Genomic DNA, 27953 nt, shown 5'->3' with positions numbered 1-27953 from the left:
CCTCCTCTCCTCCTCTCCTCCTCCTCCTCGTCTTCCTCCTCCTCTTCCTCCTCTCTTTCCTCCTCCTCCTCCTCTTCCTCCTCCTCCAGCTCTGGATCTCCTTCAGACTGCTATAGATAAAGCAGGTTTCTCAGATAAGGTGGTGGTTGGAATGGACGTGGCTGCGTCAGAGTTTTTCCGTCAGGGAAAATACGACCTGGACTTCAAATCTCCTCCGGACTCGTCTCGTCACATCAGTGCAGAGGAACTGGCCGACATCTACCAGGGCTTCGTCAACAACTACCCAGGTACACGCCCACACCCAACATGGCTCACACCTACATTACATGACTAGGGATGGGAATTGAGAACCGGTTCTTTTTGAGAACCGTATCCCAGTACCTCGATTCTTTGGAATCGTTTGCCTGCTTAACGATTCTGTTTATCGACTCCACCTTCATTGCACATTCACGATGATGTCACACGTACGCTGCGTTGTTTTGGTCAGAACGAAGACAATATGGAGTTGAAGCAGAGATGGACTAAACAGACCACACCAGGTCTACACAGACCACACCAGGTCTACACAGACCACACCAGGTCTACACAGACCACACCAGGTCCAAACAGACCACACCAGGTCTACACAGACCACACCAGGTCCAAACAGACCACACCAGGTCCAAAAAGACCACACCAGGTCTACACGGACCACACCAAGTCCAAAAAGACCACACCAGGTCAACACAGACCACACCAGGTCCAAACAGACCACACCAGGTCTACACAGACCACACCAGGTCTAAACAGACCACACCAGGTCCAAACAGACCACACCAGGTCCAAAAAGACCACACCAGGTCTACACAGACCACACCAGGTCTACAAAGACAACATCAGGTCTACAAAGACCACATCAGGTCAAAACAGACCACACCAGGTCTACACAGACCACATCACGTCAAAACAGACCACACCAGGTCTACACAGACCACACCAGGTCTACAAAGACAACATCAGGTCTACAAAGACCACATCAGGTCAAAACAGACCACACCAGGTCCACACAGACCACACCAGGTCCACACAGACCACACCAGGTCTACACAGACCACACCAGGTCTAAACAGACCACACCAGGTCTAAACAGACCACATCAGGTCCAAACAGACCACACCAGGTCCACACAGACCACACCAGGTCCACACAGACCACACCAGGTCTACACAGACCACACCAGGTCCAAACAGACCACACCAGGTCTACACAGACCACACCAGGTCCAAACAGACCACACCAGGTCTACACAGACCACACCAGGTCTATACAGACTACACCAGGTCTACACAGACCACACCAGGTCTACACAGACCACACCAGGTCCAAACAGACCACACCAGGTCTAAACAGACCACACCAGGTCCAAACAGACCACACCAGGTCTACACAGACCACACCAGGTCCAAACAGACCACACCAGGTCTACACAGACCACACCAGGTCCAAACAGACCACACCAGGTCTACACAGACCACACCAGGTCTACACAGACCACATCAGGTCCAAACAGACCACACCAGGTCTACACAGACCACACCAGGTCTACACAGACCACACCAGGTCCAAACAGACCACACCAGGTCTACACCGACCACACCAGGTCTACACAGACCACACCAGGTCTAAACAGACCACACCAGGTCCAAACAGACCACACCAGGTCTACACAGACCACACCAGGTCTACACAGACCACACCAGGTCTAAACAGACCACACCAGGTCCAAACAGACCACACCAGGTCTACACAGACCACACCAGGTCTAAACAGACCACACCAGGTCTAAACAGACCACACCAGGTCTACACAGACCACACCAGGTCCAAACAGACCACAACAGATCTACACAGACCACACCAGGTCTAAACAGACCACATCAGGTCCAAACAGACCACACCAGGTCTACACAGACCACACCAGGTCCAAACAGACCACACCAGGTCTACACAGACCACACCAGGTCTACACAGACCACACCAGGTCTACACAGACCACACCAGGTCCAAACAGACCACACCAGGTCCAAACAGACCACACCAGGTCTAAACAGACCACACCAGGTCTACACAGACCACACCAGGTCTACACCGACCACACCAGGTCTACACAGACCACACCAGGTCTACACAGACCACACCAGGTCCAAACAGACCACACCAGGTCTACACAGACCACACCAGGTCTACACAGACCACACCAGGTCTAAACAGACCACACCAGATCTCCACAGACCACACCAGGTCCAAACAGACCACATCAGGTCCAAACAGACCACACCAGGTCTACACAGACCACACCAGTTCTACACAGACCACACCAGGTCTACACAGACCACACCAGGTCCAAACAGACCACACCAGATCTACACAGACCACACCAGGTCTAAACAGACCACATCAGGTCCAAACAGACCACATCAGGTCCAAACAGACCACACCAGGTCCAAACAGACCACACCAGGTCTAAACAGACCACATCAGGTCCAAACAGACCACACCAGGTCTACACAGACCACACCAGGTCTACACAGACCACACCAGGTCCAAACAGACCACACCAGGTCTACACAGACCACACCAGGTCCACACAGACCACACCAGGTCTACACAGACCACACCAGGTCTACACAGACCACACCAGGTCTACACCGACCACACCAGGTCTACACAGACCACACCAGGTCTACACAGACCACACCAGGTCCAAACAGACCACACCAGGTCCAAAAAGACCACACCAGGTCTACACAGACCACACCAGGTCCAAACAGACCACACCAGGTCTAAAAAGACCACACCAGGTCTACACAGACCACACCAGGTCTACACAGACCACACCAGGTCTAAACAGACCACACCAGGTCTACACGGACCACACCAGGTCTACACAGACCACATCACGTCAAAACAGACCACACCAGGTCTACACAGACCACACCAGGTCTACAAAGACAACATCAGGTCTACAAAGACCACATCAGGTCAAAACAGACCACACCAGGTCCACACAGACCACACCAGGTCCACACAGACCACACCAGGTCTACACAGACCACACCAGGTCTAAACAGACCACACCAGGTCTAAACAGACCACATCAGGTCCAAACAGACCACACCAGGTCCACACAGACCACACCAGGTCCACACAGACCACACCAGGTCTACACAGACCACACCAGGTCCAAACAGACCACACCAGGTCTACACAGACCACACCAGGTCCAAACAGACCACACCAGGTCTACACAGACCACACCAGGTCTAAACAGACCACACCAGGTCTACACAGACCACACCAGGTCTACACAGACCACACCAGGTCCAAACAGACCACACCAGGTCTAAACAGACCACACCAGGTCCAAACAGACCACACCAGGTCTACACAGACCACACCAGGTCCAAACAGACCACACCAGGTCTACACAGACCACACCAGGTCCAAACAGACCACACCAGGTCTACACAGACCACACCAGGTCCAAACAGACCACACCAGGTCCAAACAGACCACACCAGGTCTACACAGACCACACCAGGTCTACACAGACCACATCAGGTCCAAACAGACCACACCAGGTCTACACAGACCACACCAGGTCTACACAGACCACACCAGGTCCAAACAGACCACACCAGGTCTACACCGACCACACCAGGTCTACACAGACCACACCAGGTCTAAACAGACCACACCAGGTCCAAACAGACCACACCAGGTCTACACAGACCACACCAGGTCTACACAGACCACACCAGGTCCAACAGACCACACCAGGTCTACACAGACCACACCAGGTCTAAACAGACCACACCAGGTCCAAACAGACCACACCAGGTCTACACAGACCACACCAGGTCTAAACAGACCACACCAGGTCCAAACAGACCACACCAGGTCTACACAGACCACACCAGGTCTAAACAGACCACACCAGGTCCAAACAGACCACACCAGGTCTACACAGACCACACCAGGTCTACACAGACCACACCAGGTCCAAACAGACCACACCAGGTCTACACCGACCACACCAGGTCTACACAGACCACACCAGGTCTAAACAGACCACACCAGGTCCAACCAGACCACACCAGGTCTACACAGACCACACCAGGTCTACACAGACCACACCAGGTCTAAACAGACCACACCAGGTCCAAACAGACCACACCAGGTCTACACAGACCACATCAGGTCCAAACAGACCACACCAGGTCTACACAGACCACACCAGGTCTACACAGACCACACCAGGTCTACACAGACCACACCAGGTCCAAACAGACCACACCAGGTCTACACCGACCACACCAGGTCTAAACAGACCACACCAGGTCCAAACAGACCACACCAGGTCTACACAGACCACACCAGGTCCAAACAGACCACACCAGGTCTACACAGACCACACCAGGTCCAAACAGACCACACCAGGTCTACACAGACCACACCAGGTCTACACAGACCACACCAGGTCTACACAGACCACACCAGGTCTAAACAGACCACACCAGGTCCAAACAGACCACACCAGGTCTACACAGACCACACCAGGTCCAAACAGACCACACCAGGTCTACACAGACCACACCAGGTCCAAACAGACCACACCAGGTCTACACAGACCACACCAGGTCTAAACAGACCACACCAGGTCCAAACAGACCACACCAGGTCTACACAGACCACACCAGGTCTACACAGACCACATCAGGTCCACACAGACCACACCAGGTCTACACAGACCACACCAGGTCTACACAGACCACACCAGGTCCAAACAGACCACACCAGGTCCAAACAGACCACACCAGGTCCAAACAGACCACACCAGGTCTACACAGACCACACCAGGTCTAAACAGACCACACCAGGTCCAAACAGACCACACCAGGTCTACACAGACCACACCAGGTCTAAACAGACCACACCAGGTCTACACAGACCACACCAGGTCTACACAGACCACACCAGGTCCAAACAGACCACACCAGGTCTAAACAGACCACACCAGGTCCAAACAGACCACACCAGGTCTACACAGACCACACCAGGTCCAAACAGACCACACCAGGTCTACACAGACCACACCAGGTCCAAACAGACCACACCAGGTCTACACAGACCACACCAGGTCTAAACAGACCACACCAGGTCCAAACAGACCACACCAGGTCTACACAGACCACACCAGGTCTACACAGACCACATCAGGTCCAAACAGACCACACCAGGTCTACACAGACCACACCAGGTCTACACAGACCACACCAGGTCCAAACAGACCACACCAGGTCTACACCGACCACACCAGGTCTACACAGACCACACCAGGTCTAAACAGACCACACCAGGTCCAAACAGACCACACCAGGTCCAAACAGACCACACCAGGTCTACACAGACCACACCAGGTCTACACAGACCACATCAGGTCCAAACAGACCACACCAGGTCTACACAGACCACACCAGGTCTACACAGACCACACCAGGTCCAAACAGACCACACCAGGTCTACACCGACCACACCAGGTCTACACAGACCACACCAGGTCTAAACAGACCACACCAGGTCCAAACAGACCACACCAGGTCTACACAGACCACACCAGGTCTACACAGACCACATCAGGTCCAAACAGACCACACCAGGTCTACACAGACCACACCAGGTCTAAACAGACCACACCAGGTCCAAACAGACCACACCAGGTCCAAACAGACCACATCAGGTCCAAACAGTAGTTTCACTGCCCCCCCCCCAAAAAAAAAACTTGTGATGGCGCTAGTACAGGCATAGAATCCAAATGCAGAACTCAGAAGCGGAATATAAAGTTCAAAGGATTTATTAGTCACAAACAGATAGAGGATAATAATGAGTGACACAATCTTGAGGACAATTGATGGGGGTTTCTTCTTCGGATTCGTCCTCCGGTCTGAGGACGTTAATCACTTTCTCCGTACGGTTACCGGGGCCTTTTTCCCGACTAGGGAAAAGCAGAGGGAGGTCAGGGACGGAAACAGGTCATACACAGGTAAGCTATCAAACAGGCGACAGGACATAAGGGTTGGACAAAAACTCACGTACCAGAAGTCAGGCAAGGCGATCAGAACCGGGGTATCAGATGAGGCAGACAAAACCGACAGGGAGCAGGCAGTAGACAAAAACCGGGCAAGCAAAACGGGTCAAAAACAGGAATCAAACAGACAGACAAGATCAGAACGCTGGTAAGAACTGTGAGAGTTACAAACTGGCGACTGACAGAGGGAAGAGACTGAGTTTAAATACACATAAGGGAGGGAAGACAACTAGACACAGGTGGCACAAATCAGGGCGGAGACAGGTAATCAGGGGAAAGGTGAACACAATCCAGGAAGGGAAGTAAAGACGACAGACAAGACACATGAGGGGAAACTTAACAAAATAAAACAGGAAGTGACAAACAAACATGAAAGACAGACAAGACCAGACTAGCGTCTGGCTGCAGGTATGACAAAACTGGGCCCAGCATAATCTATTCTTATTCTTAGTTCATACTGTGTATGTTCTATTTTCTGTGCAGATGGAAGTAGAACAGACAGTTCATGCAGACACACCTGAACTCTTTTATTCCCTCAGCCAATGAGAATCAATAAGAGAATCGATAAGGAGTCGGATCAATAAGCAAAATCGATAATGGAATTGGAATCACTAAATTCTGATTGATTCCCATCCCTACACATGACTAACCCCGCCTCCTGTTTCCAGTGGTGTCCATCGAGGACCCGTTTGACCAGGACGACTGGGAGGCATGGTCTCGTCTGACGGCGCAGGTGGGCATCCAGGTGGTGGGGGACGACCTGACGGTGACCAACCCAAAGAGGATAGAGAAGGCGGCGGAGGAGCGAGCCTGCAACTGTCTGCTGCTGAAGGTCAACCAGATCGGATCTGTCACCGAGGCCATCCAGGCGTACGTCCACTCCTATTGGACAGTTGGACCGGGTGGTTTTTCTTTATTGTTTCTATTTTATTTATTCTTATTTCACACTCCTTTATTCAATAATGTTGGTTCCTTCATTGGGATTGAACTCAAATCCTGTTCTGATGTTTGTTGTGAACTAATAGAATCTGAACATTTGAACAGGATCTGAAACTGGAATGTCTGGAAAACAGAATTTCAGTTTGAACACAGTTGGAACATTTGCTGATAGAACATTAGATCCTGTTGGGATCAAATACAAATGTGTTTAGGATTTGTGCAGATTTCTGCTGGAATTCAATTCTTCCAGGAAAAATTAATTTAAAAAAGAAACAAACAAAAAATTGCCCTTTTAACAGTATCATGATATATTGTGATGTATTGTATGGTGATCCTAGTATTGGGATTTGGATCAAATCATCAGATTCTGGCCGATCCACAGCCCTAATCTGAAGTGGGCCGGACCAGAACAGTAAGAACAGGAACAAAAATGATCCCATTATGTCTGGAAAAGGTTTATGTCTACAAAGTTTCAACAACCTGAAGTGTCTTCAGAAAATCTGTGTAATCTGAACAAAACTCTGCCTCAGTTTATCATTTACACATGTTCATTAAAAAGACACAAACAGTTAATAACAGAATATTTGGTCCAATTTCACAGATTTAAATGAAAACAGTTCAGTTTGTTCAGATTATTCACATTTATTCTAAAAGGACAGTTTGTAAATGTGAACCCTCTCATGCAGTTGAACTTCTTTACTTTAAAAAAAAAAAAAAATTAAAATACATTTACACTTCAGCCTAATTTTGAGAAATAAAATGAATAAAAAAAAAAAATCTAGATCCTTTTTTTTTTTAAACAGTGAAACTCTGCAGTTTTCCTTATTTATCATTTATAATAGACCTGATCAGTTGGTGTTGAACCTGAACTGATCTGAACTGAACTGATCTGAACTGGACTGAACTGAACTGAACTGATCTGAACTGATCTGAACTGAACTGATCTGAACTGGACTGAACTGAACTGAACTGAACTGATCTGAACTGATCTGAACTGATCTGATCTGAACTGATCTGATCTGAACTGGACTGAACTAAACTGAACTGATCTGAACTGGACTGAACTGGACTGATCTGAACTGGACTGATCTGATCTGAACTGATCTGAATTGAACTGAACTGATCTGAACTGAACTGATCTGAACTGAACTGATCGGAACTGATCGGAACTGATCGGAACTGGACTGAACTGATCTGAAGTGATCTGAACTGGACTGAATTGATCTGAACTGATCTGAACTGGACTGAACTGGACTGAATTGATCTGAACTGGACTGAACTGGACTGAACTGAACTGATCTGAACTGATCTGAACTGATCTGAACTGGACTGGACTGAACTGAACTGGACTGAACTGATCTGAACTGAACTGATCTGAACTGAACTGATCTGAACTGGACTGAACTGGACTGAACTGATCTGAACTGATCTGAACTGAACTGAACTGATCTGAACTGAACTGATCTGAACTGATCTGAACTGATCTGAACTGGACTGGACTGAACTGAACTGGACTGAACTGATCTGAACTGAACTGATCTGAACTGAACTGATCTGAACTGAACTGATCTGAACTGGACTGAACTGAACTGATCTGAACTGAACTGATCTGAACTGATCTGAACTGATCTGAACTGGACTGAACTGATCTGACCTGAACTGATCTGAACTGATCTGATCTGAACTGAACTGATCTGAACTGAACTGATCTGATCTGAACTGAACTGATCTGAACTGATCTGAACTGAACTGATCTGAACTGAACTGATCTGAACTGGACTGAACTAAACTGATCTGAACTGAGCTGAACTGAACTGATCTGAACTGAACTGATCTGAACTGAACTGATCTGAACTAAACTGATCTGAACTGAACTGAACTGATCTGAACTGATCTGAACTGAACTGATCTGAACTGATCTGAACTGAACTGAACTGATCTGAACTGAACTGATCTGAACTGAACTGAACTGATCTGAACTGAACTGATCTGAACTGATCTGAACTGAACTGATCTGAACTGGACTGAACTAAACTGATCTGAACTGAGCTGAACTGAACTGATCTGAACTGAACTGATCTGAACTGATCTGAACTGAACTGATCTGAACTAAACTGATCTGAACTGAACTGAACTGATCTGAAGTGATCTGAACTGAACTGATCTGAACTGATCTGAACTGAACTGAACTGATCTGAACTGAACTGATCTGAACTGATCTGAACTGGACTGAACTGATCTGAACTGAACTGAACTGAACTGAACTGATCTGAACTGGACTGAACTGAACTGATCTGAACTGTACTGATCTGAACTGGACTGAACTGAACTGAACTGAACTGATCTGAACTGGACTGAACTGATCTGAACTGAACTGATCTGAACTGGACTGAACTGAACTGATCTGAACTGAACTGGACTGAACTGATCTGAACTGGACTGATCTGAACTGTACTGATCTGAACTGGACTGAACTAAACTGATCTGAACTGAACTGATCTGAACTGAACTGAACTGATCTGAACTGATCTGAACTGATCTGAACTGATCTGAACTGGACTGAACTGAACTGATCTGAACTGAACTGATCTGAACTGAACTGATCTGAACTGGACTGAACTGAACTGAACTGATCTGAACTGATCTGAACTGGACTGAACTGATCTGAAGTGGTCTGATCTGAACTGAACTGAACTGAACTGATCTGAACTGAACTGATCTGAACTGGACTGAACTGATCTGAACTGAACTGATCTGAACTGAACTGATCGGAACTGATCGGAACTGATCGGAACTGGACTGAACTGATCTGAAGTGATCTGAACTGGACTGAATTGATCTGAACTGATCTGAACTGGACTGAACTGGACTGAATTGATCTGAACTGGACTGAACTGGACTGAACTGAACTGATCTGAACTGATCTGAACTGATCTGAACTGGACTGGACTGAACTGAACTGGACTGAACTGATCTGAACTGAACTGATCTGAACTGAACTGATCTGAACTGGACTGAACTGGACTGAACTGATCTGAACTGATCTGAACTGAACTGAACTGATCTGAACTGATCTGAACTGATCTGAACTGAACTGATCTGAACTGAACTGATCTGAACTGGACTGAACTGAACTGATCTGAACTGAACTGATCTGAACTGATCTGATCTGAACTGAACTGATCTGAACTGAACTGATCTGATCTGAACTGAACTGATCTGAACTGATCTGAACTGAACTGATCTGAACTGATCTGAACTGATCTGAACTGAACTGATCTGAACTGGACTGAACTAAACTGATCTGAACTGAGCTGAACTGAACTGATCTGAACTGAACTGATCTGAACTAAACTGATCTGAACTGAACTGAACTGAACTGATCTGAACTGATCTGAACTGAACTGATCTGAACTGATCTGAACTGAACTGAACTGATCTGAACTGAACTGATCTGAACTGAACTGAACTGATCTGAACTGAACTGATCTGAACTGATCTGAACTGAACTGATCTGAACTGGACTGAACTAAACTGATCTGAACTGAGCTGAACTGAACTGATCTGAACTGAACTGATCTGAACTGAACTGATCTGAACTGATCTGAACTGAACTGATCTGAACTAAACTGATCTGAACTGAACTGAACTGATCTGAAGTGATCTGAACTGAACTGATCTGAACTGATCTGAACTGAACTGAACTGATCTGAACTGAACTGATCTGAACTGATCTGAACTGGACTGAACTGATCTGAACTGAACTGAACTGAACTGATCTGAACTGGACTGAACTGAACTGATCTGAACTGTACTGATCTGAACTGGACTGAACTGAACTGAACTGAACTGATCTGAACTGGACTGAACTGATCTGAACTGAACTGATCTGAACTGGACTGAACTGAACTGATCTGAACTGGACTGAACTGATCTGAACTGGACTGATCTGAACTGTACTGATCTGAACTGGACTGAACTAAACTGATCTGAACTGAACTGAACTGATCTGAACTGAACTGAACTGAACTGAACTGAACTGATCTGAACTGAACTGATCTGAACTGATCTGAACTGATCTGAACTGGACTGAACTGAACTGATCTGAACTGAACTGATCTGAACTGATCTGAACTGGACTGAACTGAACTGATCTGAACTGATCTGAACTGGACTGAACTGATCTGAAGTGGTCTGATCTGAACTGAACTGAACTGAACTGAACTGATCTGAACTGATCTGAACTGAACTGATCTGAACTGAACTGATCTGATCTGATCTGAACTGGACTGAACTGATCTGAACTGAACTGGACTGAACTGAACTGGACTGATCTGAACTGAACTGATCTGAACTGATCTGAACTGATCTGATCTGAACTGGACTGGACTGAACTGATCTGAACTGAACTGATCTGAACTGAACTGATCTGAACTGAACTGATCTGAACTGATCTGAACTGATCTAAACTGAACTGATCTGAACTGGACTGAACTAAACTGATCTGAACAAATCTGAACTGTACTGATCTGAACTGGACTGAACAAAACTGATCTGAACTGAACTGATCTGAACTGAACTGATCTGAACTGAACTGATCTGAACTGAACTGAACTGAACTGATCTGAACTGATCTGAACTGATCTGAACTGAACTGATCTGAACTGAACTGAACTGATCTGAACTGGACTGAACTGAACTGATCTGATCTGAACTGAACTGATCTGAACTGAGCTGAACTGAACTGATCTGAACTGATCTGAACTGATCTGAACTGAACTGATCTGAACTGATCTGAACTGAACTGATCTGAACTGAACTGAACTGATCTGAACTGGACTGAACTGAACTGATCTGAACTGATCTGAACTGATCTGAACTGAACTGATCTAAACTGTACTGATCTAAACTGGACTGATCTGAACTGGACTGAACTAAACTGATCTGAACTGAACTGATCTGAACTGAACTGATCTGAACTGATCGAACTGAACTGATCTGAACTGTACTGATCTGAACTGGACTGAACTAAACTGATCTGAACTGAACTGAACTGATCTGAACTGAACTGATCTGAACTGATCTGAACTGATCTGAACTGAACTGATCTGAACTGATCTGAACTGATCTAAACTGTACTGATCTAAACTGAACTGATCTGAACTGGACTGAACTAAACTGATCTGAACTGAACTGAACTGAACTGAACTGATCTGAACTGAACTGATCTGAACTGAACTGATCTGAACTGAACTGAACTGAACTGATCTGAACTGAACTGAACTGATCTGAACTGAACTGATCTGAACTGATCTGAACTGAACTGATCTGAACTGATCTGAACTGGACTGAACTGAACTGATCTGAACTGATCTGAACTGGACTGAACTGAACTGATCTGAACTGATCTGAACTGAACTGAACTGATCTGAACTGGACTGAACTGATCTGAACTGATCTGAACTGATCTGAACTGAACTGAACTGATCTGAACTGGACTGAACTGATCTGAACTGATCTGAACTGAACTCATCTGAACTGATCTGAACTGAACTGAACTGATCTGAACTGATCTGAACTGAACTGATCTGAACTGAACTGATCTGAACTGATCTGATCTGAACTGAACTGAACTGATCTGAACTGAACTGATCTGAACTGATCTGAACTGAACTGATCTGAACTGAACTGAACTGATCTGAACTGATCTGAACTGAACTGAACTGATCTGAACTGATCTGAACTGATCTGAACTGGACTGAACTGATCTGAACTGATCTGAACTGAACTCATCTGAACTGATCTGAACTGAACTGAACTGATCTGAACTGATCTGATCTGAACTGAACTGAACTGATCTGATCTGAACTGATCTGAACTGAACTGATCTGAACTGATCTGAACTGATCTGAACTGAACTGATCTGAACTGATCTGAACTGATCTGAACTGATCTGAACTGAACTGATCTGAACTGATCTGAACTGATCTGATCTGAACTGATCTGAACTGATCTGATCTGATCTGAACTGATCTGAACTGAACTGATCTGAACTGATCTGATCTGAACTGATCTGAACTGATCTGAACTGATCTGATCTGAACTGATCTGAACTGAACTGATCTGAACTGATCTGATCTGAACTGAACTGATCTGAACTGATCTGAACTGAACTGATCTGAACTGATCTGATCTGAACTGAACTGATCTGAACTGATCTGAACTGATCTGATCTGAACTGATCTGAACTGAACTGATCTGAACTGATCTGATCTGAACTGAACTGATCTGAACTGAACTCATCTGAACTGATCTGAACTGAACTGAACTGATCTGAACTGATCTGATCTGAACTGATCTGATCTGAACTGATCTGAACTGAACTGATCTGAACTGAACTGATCTGAACTGATCTGAACTGAACTGATCTGAACTGGACTGAACTGATCTGAACTGATCTGAACTGATCTGAACTGAACTGATCTGAACTGAACTGATCTGAACTGATCTGATCTGAACTGAACTCCATCAACTGTTTGTGTCTTCAGTGTAGTTTTTGTGTTTCACTAAAGTCCAGGGGCTGAACTGGACCCTTTGGAGGACCGGTTTAGGCCCACGGGCCGCATGGTAGACCCCTGTGGTCTGAGGGGTCAGGACGTAAAGGTTCTAGGGTGGTTCTGATCTGGTTCTGGTTCTGTTCTCAGGTGTAAACTGGCCCAGGCTAACGGCTGGGGGGTGATGGTCAGCCACCGCTCTGGAGAGACGGAGGACACGTTCATCGCAGACCTGGTGGTGGGTCTGTGCACCGGACAGGTCCGTCAAACTGCCCCTGTAGGCCCAGACCTGCCATGGTCCACCTGGACTGGCCCAGACCTCCACTGGTCCACCTGGACCATCTGCAGGTTGACCTTTGACCTCATGTTCTGTTTTGCAGATTAAAACTGGCGCCCCCTGCAGGTCTGAGAGGTTGGCCAAGTACAACCAGCTGATGAGGTGAGTGGGGGAGCACACCCACAGTTAGAACACAAACAGCAGCAGGTTAAGGAACACATGACCCCTGACCCCCACAACCTCTGACCTCTGATCCCCCCCCACCACATGACCTCTAACCCCCACCACCACAACCTCTGACCTCTGACCCCCACGACCTCTGACCCCCACGACCTCTGACCTCTGACCCCCACACTGTCAGTTCAAACACAAACAGCAGACAGTTAAGTGTTTAACCCTTTCATGCACAGTGGACACTCCAGTGGTCACACCAGTGGTCACTCCAGTGGACAGTTGTTCTCCAGCTGTTCTCTTGTATATTCATGGTTTTGTTGTTTCAGTTCCATATCAGCCAACACAGTGGACACAGATGCACCATCCCATAATAATACACTGACATTCAGACCAGTACTGTAGCTGTACTGTTCTGGATAAACCTATTATAGCATTTGCTAGTTGTTATTAGACTGCAATTAACATTTTCTTAAACAAAAAAATTTTTTTTTTGCATATTATCTCCATGAAGTCAGTGATAACCAGTGTTAGAGTCTGTTAAAATGTGAGAAAACATCAGATTAGCTGTTGTAAAAATGTTTGTATTCCATGATTTTCACACAGTTTATCACTTCGTTATTGCATTTTAAATACGTTTCTTTGCTTCAAAAATTAGACACATGGTGTCCAGCTGAGTGCACATTTTTGTAACTCCATGAAAAATATGTTCATTAAAAACAATTAAATCACATTGTTTTTTCACACCTAAAGAGGAATAAAAACACTCAAGGAAAAAAAAAATCTTTATTATAGTTCTCATAATTCATGCATGAAAGGGTAAAGTACTTATGTCAGACATCCAGTAGATTTTCTGGACTTTTTAAACTGTATTTGTTGTAAAATAGAAACTAAATCTGGGTCTTCACATCGGACTGTGTTTAAATGAGTTTAGAAGGAAACAGTGAGTTTGAATTTAGATGAAGAATGGAAGGGTTCAAGGTTCACCTCAGACCTGGACCAGCGACAGGGCGGAGTCTGTGGAGTCACCTGATGAGTCCGACCAGTCAGCAGCGGGGGGCGGGGTTAAGGAGGAGGTGGGGGGGCCTGGGTCAGTGTAATCCTATCAGATTGAGGAGGAGGAGGAGGAGAGATTAGCAGCAGCTTTAACAGTGTTCAACACACATCAGCACAAACACATGAACACAAACTCCACACAGAGGCCCAGTGGAAGAAACAACACAACAACAAACAAACAACAACCAGGAAAAAACAAACACACAAACACACAAACACTAACCCTAGAGCCCACAGCTGTGTGTGTCTGACTGCAGTGAAGCTCCTCTGACCCTAACATGACTCCCACTAAATGCTCAAATCTGTTCAGTTGTTTTCATTTCATTGACTCCAAATGTGTTGGAACACGTTCATCTCTCAGACCAGTTGGTTCAGAATCAGTTTGATCCCAGATCAGTGGACTGGATGTTGTCCACTTCTCCTCCATTCCCGTGTCTGTGTTTGTTCATTCCATCTCTGCTCAGTGCATTTGTCCGTAGACGCTCATGCATCCAACTCACAAAATCACAACAACAAAGTCATTATAAATCCTCCACATTCTGTGTTTTCCTTCAGGATCGAGGAGGAACTGGGCGACCAGGCTCGCTTCGCTGGACATAACTTCAGGAACCCCAGCGCCCTGTGAAGCTGCAGACAGACCACTGACCCGCTGACCGACTGACTGACCGACTGACCAAACACACACCGAGCCATGATTTAAAAAAAATAAAAATCACACATTCATGGAAAACAAAAGCAAAAAAAAATGACATAAAAGACAAAGTATTATGCACTGAGCGGTGGTGGGAGGAGCCACCGTATGCACACACACACACACACACACACACACACACACACACACACGTACATGCAGGGGAATAAAACCATAGGATCTGTAAGCCAGACGTGCACTGTTACTGTAGTTTAAAGGAGTCCTACATGTCCACACGGACAAACTCTGGATGAACTCATGTAGAAATAGTAGAGATTCATGTAGAATAAAGCACCACACTGAAAACACACACACACGCACACACATGTCCAGCACCGAAACACCACAAAGACACCGATTCAGGGATCGAGTGCGACAAACACAAACACCACACCCACACCGACGCTCACCTGGAAAACACCTGTAGCCCCGCCCACTCCCTCCCACCTGCCCCGCCTCTTTTCGTCTCCGTCTCTCGGTTCTTTTTCGATGTGACTCTGATTATTTGTCCGTCATGCTTGAAAGTCTCGCCTCCATCCTTAAAAAAAAAGAAAACAACGCAGAAATGAGTAAATGCTGAGCCCTGCCCCCCCTTGTCCAAGCCCCGCCCCCTCCCTTCCTCCTCCGTGCTCCTCAGTTCATCCTGAATGCCCATAGAATAGCAGTGTTGAAAAAGAATGAATTATAAGAAAATAAACCAATAAAACGGAACGCTTGTCATTGAAAATATGTGAAAATATGTGAAATAAAAGATGGTATTTACAGTTTCAATCACAGCTTTTGTGTCTGTGGTTCTTATTCAAAGGGGAGGGGCTTAAAGGTTCTGGGTTAAAGGTGTCTGTTCGGTCCAAACTTTGGTTTGAAGTTCTTCTCCTCATCCTGCACCACATTCATCTGACACATTTACTTCCTTTTACACTTTTCCTTCGTATCCACTGAAAACTAGAGCTATTAGAAAAGAACAGTTCTGCAATATGTCGCGATATTTCATTTCCCAATACTGTATCGATATTAAAAAGTACTGTATATTTATACTGGATATTTTTAGGTATTTATTCAAATGCAGATATGGCAGAGGTTCATTTTAGGTTTTTTTTCTCCATATTTTATTCATTATTATTTCACACTCTTTCAGGCCCGGACTGGCTAATCAGGAGGACCGGGACAATTCCCGGTGGGCCGGTATAAATATTTAGGCCGCGAGGGCTGGAGTTCACTGTAAATATATAGTAATATTTTATTTATCTTTTTTTTTTTTTGCTTGAGGTGGGGTGTTCAGTTATAGCACTGGGTTGATCACGTAAGCTGCTGCTGCTGTTCCTGGGCCACACCCCCTCTACTAGCAAACTGTTTTGTTTTTTTCTTCTTCTTGTTTGCCGTCACCTGACATAATCTGTCGGTGCATACGGTTAGTAGCTCTGGACTGTATTTGTGGAGCACATACCATCTGTGCTCTGTAGGCTGTGGATGCTCAGCTGTGTTTACTGTTTGAAACATGGAGAATAGAAAGAGCAAGGGTGGTGTGGAGAAGCAAGAATGAAAAAGAGGAAAGTTCTGGAAGCAAACGCAGCCAAATGTGACAAAATCTGAAACTTTTTCACAAAAACCACCTCCGGTTGGAAACAACTAATGAGGACGATGAAGCGGGTAAAGCACCTTTAAAGTCAGTTAATTATGGAGTCAGTGAATTGTGTGGCATTGTGGCGTGGAACATAAGGTTCTGTCATTTAAATAATAGTCTCATGCGAGGCCACAGAAGTGGGAAACTTTGTCTTGTAGCTCCTCAGAGTCAGAAAGCAGATCCAGCAGCAGACAGCAGCCATGAGCCCACAAGTCCAGAGTGGGCAGGTAGGACTGCTCAGAGAGGGAAGAGGATTAGAAGAAACAGGCTCCAATGAAGAGTATGGTGTAGGCCTGTTCAGTATGAAAGGTATCTGAGATGATTCAGCACTACATGAATGAAACTGACACCAAGGCTTTGGAAACAGAAGGTTTGTGCTGAGAATTCAGAGCATTTAAACTGTGCTTTAGTGTCAGAAGCAGAGCCAGGAGCCAGTAGTGATGAGGGGATTGTTCCTGTCAGGATGGAAGGAGAAGGTGAGCTGTTGGAACAGACTGTGAACAAGCAGTAGTTCCACTAAAACCACTGTCTAGACCCAAACCATAGTCCTGACCTGTTTTAGTTTTATCATTAAAAGTGAGACAGTAAATACACAAAGCCCACAACTGAAAGGCAACAGCATAAAGTCATATTAAATAAACCTGCATATTTAGCCAATGTACAGATCTGAACTGGTTCAGTCAGTCCAAATGTCTGTAGATATTATTTTTTATTGTGATCCAGGTGCAGGAGAGTCTAGAGAAACTGGAGGAAGAGTGAAAGGGAGAGCAGAGTCTACTGATGACAGAGGAGCAGCTCAGCAGCACAACCTGAACCACTAATGACACACATGAACAGGAGTCTGCTGTTAGCTTCGATTACTTTGCTCACCCTCAGTCACAGGATATACACACAGTTTTCATCCTCGTCAAACCTCTAATATCACTGTACCAAAAGTTTCTTAATAGCAAAGTTGGAACAAACCGTAAGTGGCTGACTTACTGTGAAAAAAATCAGTGTCTCTACTGCTCTGTTTGTCTCAGGCTTTGCAGAACAGTGTGTAGACCTAACATGTAAGGTTAGAATGACATGATTTTAATAAGAATTGGTCGTGATCTAAAGTGGGCCGGTCTGAGGTATGAAACTACAGGGCTGAAAATGAGTCTCAGTCTGGCCCTGCACTCTTTTATTCAATAATGTTGGTTTCTTTGTTTGGATTGAACTCAAATCCTGTTCTGATGTTAGTTGTGATCTAATAGAATCTGAACATTTGAACAGGATCTGAAACTGGAATGTCTGGAAAACAGAATTTCAGTTTGAACACAGTTGGAACATTTGCTGACAGAACATTAGATCCTGTTGGGATCAAATACAAATGTGTTTAGGATTTGTGCAGATTTCTGCTGGAATTCAATTCTACAAGGGAATAATCATTAAAAAAAAAAAAAAAAAAAAAACAATTAAAAAAAATGGCCTTTTTTAACAGAATCATGAATACGGCTGTGTATCAGCAGCAATCTAGTGACACGGTGCAAACCACAATTCTAGGATCACAATACGGTAGTGTAGGTGGAAGTTTGGCAGGAAGTTAGCTCAGTGACAGGTATGAGCTCACATTGTGCTTTTAATTTGACAGGCAGAAAGATCACACCTGGAACAATCACAACAGGACAGCCATTGCTCTGCCAATGGCTTTCACTCAGGGTGCAACTTTACAAATTACAAAAATACAGAAAAAATAAACAAAAAGTCCAATAAGCATTGCCATACACATATTAAGTCAAAACTAGTACTAACACAACAACCCCGCTGAATTCTTGAGCATAAAAATAACACATTTACAACATAGTACCCACTACCCATAATGCACTGCGGCAAGCATGCCACAATATGGTATATCATGATACTGTTAAAAAGGCAATTTTTTCTGTGTTTCTTTTTTTAAGTGATAAAGGGTAAAACATACATGCTGATGGAGACGAAACAGTCCGGTTACCATGGTTACCACCTCCAAATGGGACATTGGACGTATCCACACCCTGGAAGTATGACTGGGAAGGTAAGGTAAGGTAAGGTAAGGTAAGGTAAGGTAAGGTAAGGTAAGGTAAGGTAAGATATTCCTTCATTGATCCCACAATGGGGAAATTCACAGTGTTATCAGCAGCATGAAACATACACATAAACATACACATTCACAGTCATATAAATTTGAATAAAAAAGTGTTTAAAAAGGATAGTGCAAATATGGTTTGGTATGATGAAGTGCAATGGTTAGAATATATATATATATATATATATATATATATATATGTATGTATATATATATATATATATATATATATATATATATATATGTATATATATATATATATATATATATATATATATATATATATATAAATACAGATTTGAATATATACAGCATAGATGGAATGGAGGGAAGGTTGTTATTACACCACATATGTAGACCACATACAGACCTGATCCAAATCTTCAGACCAGTTGAAAAATAGCTAGAATTGACCTTTTGCACATTTGGATCTTAATGAGGTTTTAAGTAGAGCTGTCATGTCTGCTCCCAGACTGTGTCTGGATTTGTCTGTCTTTTCTGTTTTGTCTGTCATTTCCTGTTTTATTTTGTTCAGTTTCCCTCATGTGTCATGTCTGGTGTCTTTACTTCCTTTCCCTGATTGCTCCACCTGTGCTGATTACCTGACTCCTCCCTGATTGTCTCCACCTGTGTCCAATTGTCTTCCCACCCTCTTGTGTATTTAAACCCTTTGTCTTCCCCTGTTTCTTTGCCAGTTTGTGTTCTACAACTTGTTGTGCTCACTCACCAGTGTTTTTGGATCCTGTTAGTCTGTCTGCCGTTTTTGACCCGTTTTTGTCCCTCGACCACTGATTCTGCCTGTTCCTATCCTGCCTGCTTGTCAACGACCTGGTTCGTGTACCCGACTCTGATTCTGCCTACTCCCTTTGTTACCTCAGCCTCCACCGTTTACCTGAGCTTCGACCATCGCCTGGATTACTGACCGTGAGTTCTGCCTGTCCCCCATGTACCGTTGCTTGTTTGATTGCTTCCCCATGTATGACCTGGCTTGTTTTTTGACCACCCTCTGTTTGTCCCTAGTGGGGATTCCGTTGGGGTTTTCCCGGCCCGGCCAAGCCGGTCGTCAGCTGTATCCACCCGCAGCCCAGACGTTTAGCCCCGGACTCAGTGGCATCACAGAATTAATATTATATCTGTGTTGTATAATTTTACCTGTTAAAGTGTTTAATAAAAACACTCAACTTTACTTGTATTTTGTGGTCTTGCTTTTGGGTTCAGCCTTTGTACTTAGCACATCACAAGAGCTACAATATACAAAAGCAAGAAGGGGGAGTGAGACAAAAAGCACTTTGAAAAAGTCATTTATTGAAAACAACAAGTAAACTGAAATAGGCTGTTTATCAGCTGATCAAAAGTTTAAGACCATCGCTCAAAAAATGACAAAAAACTCTCCAAACCAGAACAACAAATGTTCTCAGTAGGACTCAGTAATGAGTAGCTCCACCGTTCTTGTTAATCACTTCATAAATTCCTTTGGCCATGCTTGATGCGAGTGTTTCCAGGAGGCTGGTGGGAACATTGCTCCAAGTGGTGAAGATGGCTTCACCAAGGGCATCAACTGTGTGGAACTGATGGTCATTTTTATAAACTTCCCTTGCCATCCATCCCCAAATGTTCTCTATGGGATTTAAATCAGGGGAACATGCGGGATGGTCCAAAAGAGTGATGTTCTTCTCCCTGAAGAAGTCCTTGGTCAAGCGAGCATTGTGAACTGCAGCGTTGTCCTGTTTTTAAACCCAGCTGTTCCCACACAGACCAGGGCCCTCAGTCATGAGGGACGCCCGCTGCAACATCTGCACGTAACCGGCCGCCGTTTGACCACCCTGCACCACCTGAAGCTCCAGTGTTCCACTGAATGAAAAAGCACCCCAGATCATGATGGACCCCCTCCACTGTGCCGGGTAGAAAACATCTCAGGTGGGATCTCCTTGTCAGGCCAGTAACGTTGGAAGCCATCTGGACCGTCAAGGTTCCATTTTTTCTCATCAGAGAATAAAACTTTTTTCCACCTTTCAGTGTCCCATGTTTGATGCTCCTGGCAAAGTCTAAACGGGCAGTTTTGTGGCGTTGTAGGAGACGAGGTCTTTGAATTGTTTTTTTTGTTTTTGAAACCCTTTTCCCGCAGATGCCCTCTGATGGTTATTGCGCTGCAGTCGGCACCAGTAAGGGCCTTCATTTGGGTGGAGGACCGCCCTGTGTGTTGACGGACAGTCAATGGGATCCTCCGGCTCAGCGCAGGTGTCATTTTTTTGGGTCTACCACTTGACTTTTTTGTTCCATAATGCTCAGGATCTGTCCAAAAATGTAGAATGACTGTCTTACTGCGTCCAACCTCAGCAGCAATGGCACGCTGCCAGAGGCCTCGCTTATGCAGCTGGACGATCCGACCACGTTCAAGAAGAGAAAGCTTCTGAGCTTTAGCCATCAGGAGGGCATGACTGTGTGAATGCCCGACAGAAAATGAGAATTTGGAGCAGATTTTGGCTTTTATAGCCTGCGGTCTTAAACTTTTGATCAGCTGATAAACAGCCTATTTCAGTTTACTTGTTGTTTTCAATAAATGACTTTTTCAAAGTGCTTTTTGTCTCACTCCCCCTTCTTGCTTTTGTATATTGTAGCTCTACTTAAAACCTCATTTAGATCCAAATGTGCAAAAGGTAAATTGTAGCTATTTTTCAACTGGTCTGAAGATTTGGATCAGGTCTGTATGTGGTGATCTTCTGGGAGCAGGACTGGTTGTGCAGTCTGACAGCAGAGGGAAGGAAGGACCTGCGGTATCTGTCCTTCGTACAGCGTGGGTGAAGAAGCCGGTCACTGATGGTGCTTTCTAGGGCTCTTCCAGTCTCATGTAGGGGGTGGGAGACATTGTCCATGATTGATGACAGCTTCGCTGTCATTCTTCTGTCCCCCACCACCTCCACTGGATGGAGACTGCAGCCTAGAACCGAACCGGCTTTCTTCACCAGTTTGTTCAGTCTCTTCCTCTCTGCTGCTGTGATGCTGCTGCTCCAGCAGACCACACTGTAAAGGATGGCAGATGCAACTACAGACTCATAAAAGGTCTTCAGGAGAGCTTCCTGCACTCCAAAGGACCTCAGTCTCCGCAGTAGGTGGAGTCTGCTTTGGCCGTTCTTGAAAAGGGCCTGGGTGTTGGCAGCCCAGTCCAGGTTCTGGTTCAGGTGAACACCCAGGTACTTGTAAGAGTCCACTATCTCAATGTCTGTTCCCTGGATGTTCACCGGAGAGGGAGGGGAGGCCTTGTGCCGGCGAAAGTCCACCACCAGCTCCTTTGTTTTTCCAGCATTAATCTGGAGGCAGTTCTGCTGGCACCAGGCCACAGAGTTCTGGTTCAGTTCTCGGTACTCATTTTCGTCTCCATTGTTGATGAGACCGACGATAGCTGAGTCATCCGAGAACTTTTGTAGATGGCAGTTTGTGGTGTGGTGTTGGAAGTCGGCTGTGTAGATGGTGAACAGGAGAGGGGCCAGGACAGTCCCCTGTGGAGCCCCTGTGCTGCAGACCACAGTGTCAGACTCACAGCCTTTTGTCCTCACAAACTGTGGTCTGTTGGTCAAGAAGTCCACGAGCCATGGTGTCAGTTGCTGGCTCACTCCTTCATGGTCCAGTTTGTCCTTCAGCAGAGCTGGCTGGATGGTGTTGAAAGCACTGGAGAAATCATAGAACATGATTCTCACAGTGCTTCCAGGCCTCTCCAGGTGACACAGGGATCTCTGCATGAGGAAGATGATGGCGTCCTCAACCCCGATGTTTGGCTGGTAGGGGAACTGCAGTGGGTCTGCAGTTGAGCTCACCAGAGGGCGCAGATGGTGGAGGACCAGCCTCTCCAAGGTCTTTGCCAGGTGGGCTGTCAGAGCCACTGGGCGGTAGTCGTTAAAATCCCTGGGACGAGATGACTTAGGCACCAGTACTACACAGGATGTCTTCCACAGCAGCGGTACCTTCTGCAACCTGAAGCTCAGGTTGAAGATGTGCTCCACAATCCCACACAGTTGGCCTGCACAGGATTTGAGGAGCCGAGAGCTGATGCCATCTGGACCACATGCCTTCTTAACCTTGAGCCTGGCCAATTCTCTCTCTACCTGGGCTGTGGAGAACACCATGCTAGGTGGAGGGGCAGCGGGGTGGGTGGTAGAAGGTGCTATGAGTGGGCTGGGGGGTTGTGGGGGGGCAGCAGGATAGGGGTTTGGGGGGGGCAGCAGGGAGGGGGATTGGAGGTTGGGTGGATGTGCTGGGGGTTTATGGCGGAGTAACAGGGAGGAGAAGGGTTGGAGGTGCAGTGAGTGTGCTGAGAAGACTGGGAGAAGCAGCAGGGGAGGGGGTTGGGGTGTAGGTGTTTGAAGTGGCTGAGGTTCCAGCAGAGGGGGGTTGCAGCAGGGCTGGTTGTACGGTGGGAGGAGGGGTGAGTGGTCGTTCAAACCTGTTGAAAAACCGCTTTAGCTGGTTCACCCACTCCTGGTCTGCAGCCAGTTCAGGTCTGGAGGAGTTGTGTCCTGACATTGTTCTCAGGCTCCTCCAGACGCCGCTGACGTCGTTCTGCTGCAGCTGTTCCTCCACTCTTCTCCTGTAGCTCACTTTCCCCTCTCTGATCTTCTCCTCAGTTCTCTCTGCACGGACTTCATCAGCTCCCTGTCCCCCGACCTAAAAGCCCTCCTTTTGTCCTTGAGAAGGGCTTTGATATCAGGGGTAATCCATGGTTTGCTGTTTGCAAACAGTCTTACTGTCTTGGTGGGTGTGGTGGAGTCTACACAGAAGTTTATGTAGTCTGGAACACAGCTGGTCAGACTGTTGATGTCCTCCCCGTGGTCCTCACAGAACACGTCCCACACCGTGGTGTCGAAGCAGTCTTTCAGGGTCTCCACAGACTCTTCGGACCAGATCTTTCTTGTGTGGGTGTCTGCTGGTTGTCTGTGTACCAGAGGCTTGTACACAGGGAGAAGGTGCACTAGGTCATGGTCAGATCTTCCCAGGGGAGGGAGGGGAGACGATGTATATGCCTCCTTAATGTTGGCATAAAAGAGGTCGAGTGTTTTATTCATAACTACTGTCAATTTATACAGAGGTGTTAGTAATTATAGAGAATAAACCTTCAGTTAGACGTTATCTGTAGACAAACTATGTCAGGAAACTGTAACATATTAGAGGCGTATTGCATTCACACACAAAAAATTTAATTCAGCTCTTTTTTTCAAAATTAACGAGATACTGTTTTCTGAAAAAATTTAAATCTGGCTCTGTTTTTATGAGATAATTATCTCGTTAATTCAGAAAAACAGAGCTGAATTTATTTTTTTGTGTGAATGCAATACACTTACACATACAAAAGTAAAAAAAAAACCAAACAGTTCAACCCATCATCAAATGGAAATAAATGAAATAAAATACAGAGTATTAAAAGATATAAAGTATTTTGAATGGCCGTGAATGAAATAGAGTGTAATGTATATTTTTACAGAAGTGGATTAGGGCCACTGGAAAAAAGGGTCCTATTTTATTATTATTATTGTTATTCTGAGAAAAAACACTCGAAATCTGAGATTAAAATCAGAATTCTGAGAAAAAAAGTCAGAAGTCAAAATTCTGAAAAAATATTGGACCTTTTTTCTTTTTTTCTTTTTTCCAGTGGCTCTAATCCTCTTCCATAATATTTGAAATAGTATATAATAAAAATATAACATGTAGCATATTTACATATTTAAAAATACTAACACTGATTGAATTATTAGACACAGTTTTATAACATTGAACACCATGAAATAAATTAAGTTAATGAGAGAATAAGAACAGAATTAATTATTGGTGATTGAGTTTGAAGTTGTTACATAATAAAAAGACAGAGTTTGTTCAAACTTCACTGATCTGAACATCCAAGTTAAAATAATGAATAACTAAAAAAAAAAGGTCCAGTTTACCGAGTGACGTGATCAGAAGTGTTTTTCCAGGACACAAACCTCATCAGTCTGCACCAGAACCGTTCAAATCCAACAGAATTCAACTGAAAAACAAACACAGACTCAAACCAAACACTGGGTTTACTTCAGAGTCGACTGTTTTATTTTGTCTACATGAGTCACATCATCCAGTTTAACACTGAGCAGTAAAGAGTTAACGAACCACAGGAGGAGCTGCATTCAGAGCAGGTGTTATTAGACACATTAACTCCACCCAGGGCTTTTATTGTGAAGTAGCTGCATTCAGAGCAGGTGTTATTAGACACATTAACTCCACCTAGGGCTTTTATTGTGAAGGAGCTGCATTCAGAGCAGGTGTTATTAGACACATTAACTCCACCTAGGGCTTTTATTGTGAAGTAGCTGCATTCAGAGCAGGTGTTATTAGACACATTAACTCCACCCAGGGCTTTTATTGTGAAGGAGCTGCATTCAGAGCAGGTGTTATTAGACACATTAACTCCACCCAGGGCTTTTATTGTGAAGTAGCTGCATTCAGAGCAGGTGTTATTAGACACATTAACTCCACCCAGGGCTTTTATTGTGAAGGAGCTGCATTCAGAGCAGGTGTTATTGGACACATTAACTCCACCCAGGGCTTTTATTGTGAAGGAGCTGCAGCATCAGTGTGTTCATCAGTGTCCTCAGGGTGTGTTTACACGGACATTTCTATGTGTTTGCACCTATTGTTTACACGACAGTGATGGCCCCGCCCACTGAAAATGAACCGGGCCAAAGCTTCTTGTAGCCCCGCCTTCTTCTATATGGCTGTGTGTAAAAGCAGGTTTTTCTCGGGGTGGGGGGTGGGGGGGTGGTTGCTGTGTTGGTTTTTAAACTCCAGTCCTGAACGGTTCCACCCTCTGTTACCGTGGAAACACTTTAAACCCTGTAATTGTTTTCTACGGTTCTATTTTTCTTATTTGTGTTTAAGTTAAACTCATCTAATATCAACATTAGAAAATGAAATATTTGTGATGATTAACAATAAACATGACAAATCTGATCAAACTGAAAAGTTTCTGTGAAGTTTTAACAGATTTTCTGCACAAGACGAAAAAAAAAACGGTGGTTTTCACGTCAACACGAACACAGAAGAAAAACTTTACATCTGCAGACCAACAGTCCAACCTACTGCACTCACAGGAAAACCCAAATATGGTCATATGTTCTGTCAGCCCGCTTTGGTTCCGTCCGGTTCCGGTTCTGACCCGTTACGCCCGAGCGTTGATTATGTCAACAAACTCCGGTTTCAGCGAGGCTCCGCCCACCAGGAAACCGTCCACATCAGCCTGAGACGCAAGTTCTCTGCAGTTAAGAGAAGTAACTGAACCTGAAGGAGGAGAAGAGGAGGAGGAAGGAGGAGGAGAGGAGGAGGAGGAAGGAGGAGGAGAGGAGGAGGAAGGAGGAGGAGAAGAGGAGGAGGAAGGAGGAGGAGGAGAGGAGGAGGAGAAGAGGAGGAGGAGGAGGAGGGGAGGAGGAGAAGAGGAGGAGGAGGAGGAGGGGAGGAGGAGAAGAGGAGGAGGAGTAAGGAGGAGGAGAGGAGGAGTAAGGAGGAGGAGAGGAGGAGGAGAAGAGGAGGAGGAGGAGGGGAGGAGGAGAAGAGGAGGAGGAGTAAGGAGGAGGAGAGGAGGAGGAGAAGAGGAGGAGGAGGAGGAGAGGAGGAGGAGAAGAGGAGGAGCAAGGAGGAGGAGGAAGGAGGAGGAGAGGAGGAGGAGAAGAGGAGGAGGAGAGGAGGAGGGGAGGAGGAGAAGAGGAGGAGGAGAAGAGGAGGAGGAGAAGAAGAGGAGGAGGAGAAGAAGAGGAGGAGAGGAGGAGGAGAAGAAGAGGAGGAGGAGTAAGGAGGAGAGGAGGAGAAGAAGAGGAGGAGGAGAAGAGGAGTAGTAAGGAGGAGGAGAGGAGGAGAAGAAGAGGAGGAGGAGGAGTAAGGAGGAGGAGAGGAGGAGGAGAAGAGGAGGAGGAATAAGGAGGAGGAGAAGAAGAGGACGAGGAGAAGAGGAGTAGTAAGGAGGAGGAGAGGAGGAGGAGGAGGAGAGGAGGAGGGGAGGAGGAGAAGAGGAGGAGGAGTAAGGAGGAGGAGAGGAGGAGTAAGGAGGAGGAGAGGAGGAGGAGAAGAGGAGGAGGAGGAGGAGGAGGAGAGGAGGAGGAGTAAGGAGGAGGAGAGGAGGAGAAGAGGAGGAGGAGAGGAGGAGGAGAAGAGGAGGAGCAAGGAGGAGGAGGAAGGAGGAGGAGAGGAGGAGGAGAAGAGGAGGAGGAGAAGAGGAGGAGGAGAGGAGGAGGAGAAGAGGAGGAGGAGAGGAGGAGGGGAGGAGGAGAAGAGGAGGAGGAGAAGAGGAGGAGAGGAGGAGGAGAAGAGGAGGAGGAGAAGAAGAGGAGGAGGAGTAAGGAGGAGAGGAGGAGAAGAAGAGGAGGAGGAGAAGAGGAGTAGTAAGGAGGAGGAGAGGAGGAGAAGAAGAGGAGGAG

At 45.8% G+C, this 27953-nt stretch overlaps 2 protein-coding genes across 3 annotated transcripts in view; one reads left to right on the top strand and one right to left on the bottom strand.

Moving 5' to 3' along the window:
- Positions 1 to 63: 63 nt before the first annotated feature.
- On the top strand, positions 64 to 16590 carry LOC115415780 (gamma-enolase-like; the record flags this gene model as incomplete). Its single annotated transcript, XM_030129418.1, has 5 exons — positions 64 to 287; positions 6795 to 6996; positions 13770 to 13878; positions 14000 to 14058; positions 15679 to 16590. Coding segments are annotated over 5 exons (664 nt in total), but the record flags the coding sequence as incomplete, so codon positions are not given.
- LOC115415779 (triosephosphate isomerase) overlaps positions 13753 to 27953 on the bottom strand; it is a 28343-nt gene continuing 14142 nt past the window's right edge. Inside the window, exons 7-9 of one of the 2 annotated variants that reach the window (XM_030129417.1) lie at positions 26670 to 26823; positions 20314 to 20318; positions 13753 to 13764 (exon numbers count right to left, since the gene is read on the bottom strand). In XM_030129417.1, the coding sequence (XP_029985277.1) occupies positions 26705 to 26823 (119 nt within the window). In that variant the 3' untranslated portion in view covers positions 13753 to 13764; positions 20314 to 20318; positions 26670 to 26704. Of the gene's footprint in view, positions 13765 to 20313; positions 20319 to 25728; positions 26824 to 27953 lie in introns of those variants that run through there. The other variant, XM_030129416.1, reaches the window with a different exon arrangement.

This window comes from Sphaeramia orbicularis, unplaced genomic scaffold (assembly GCF_902148855.1).
Source record: "Sphaeramia orbicularis unplaced genomic scaffold, fSphaOr1.1, whole genome shotgun sequence".
Classification (NCBI taxonomy): domain Eukaryota; kingdom Metazoa; phylum Chordata; class Actinopteri; order Kurtiformes; family Apogonidae; genus Sphaeramia; species Sphaeramia orbicularis.
Note: the sequence above shows the minus strand (reverse complement) of the source record. Positions and strands in the feature narration are given on the sequence as shown.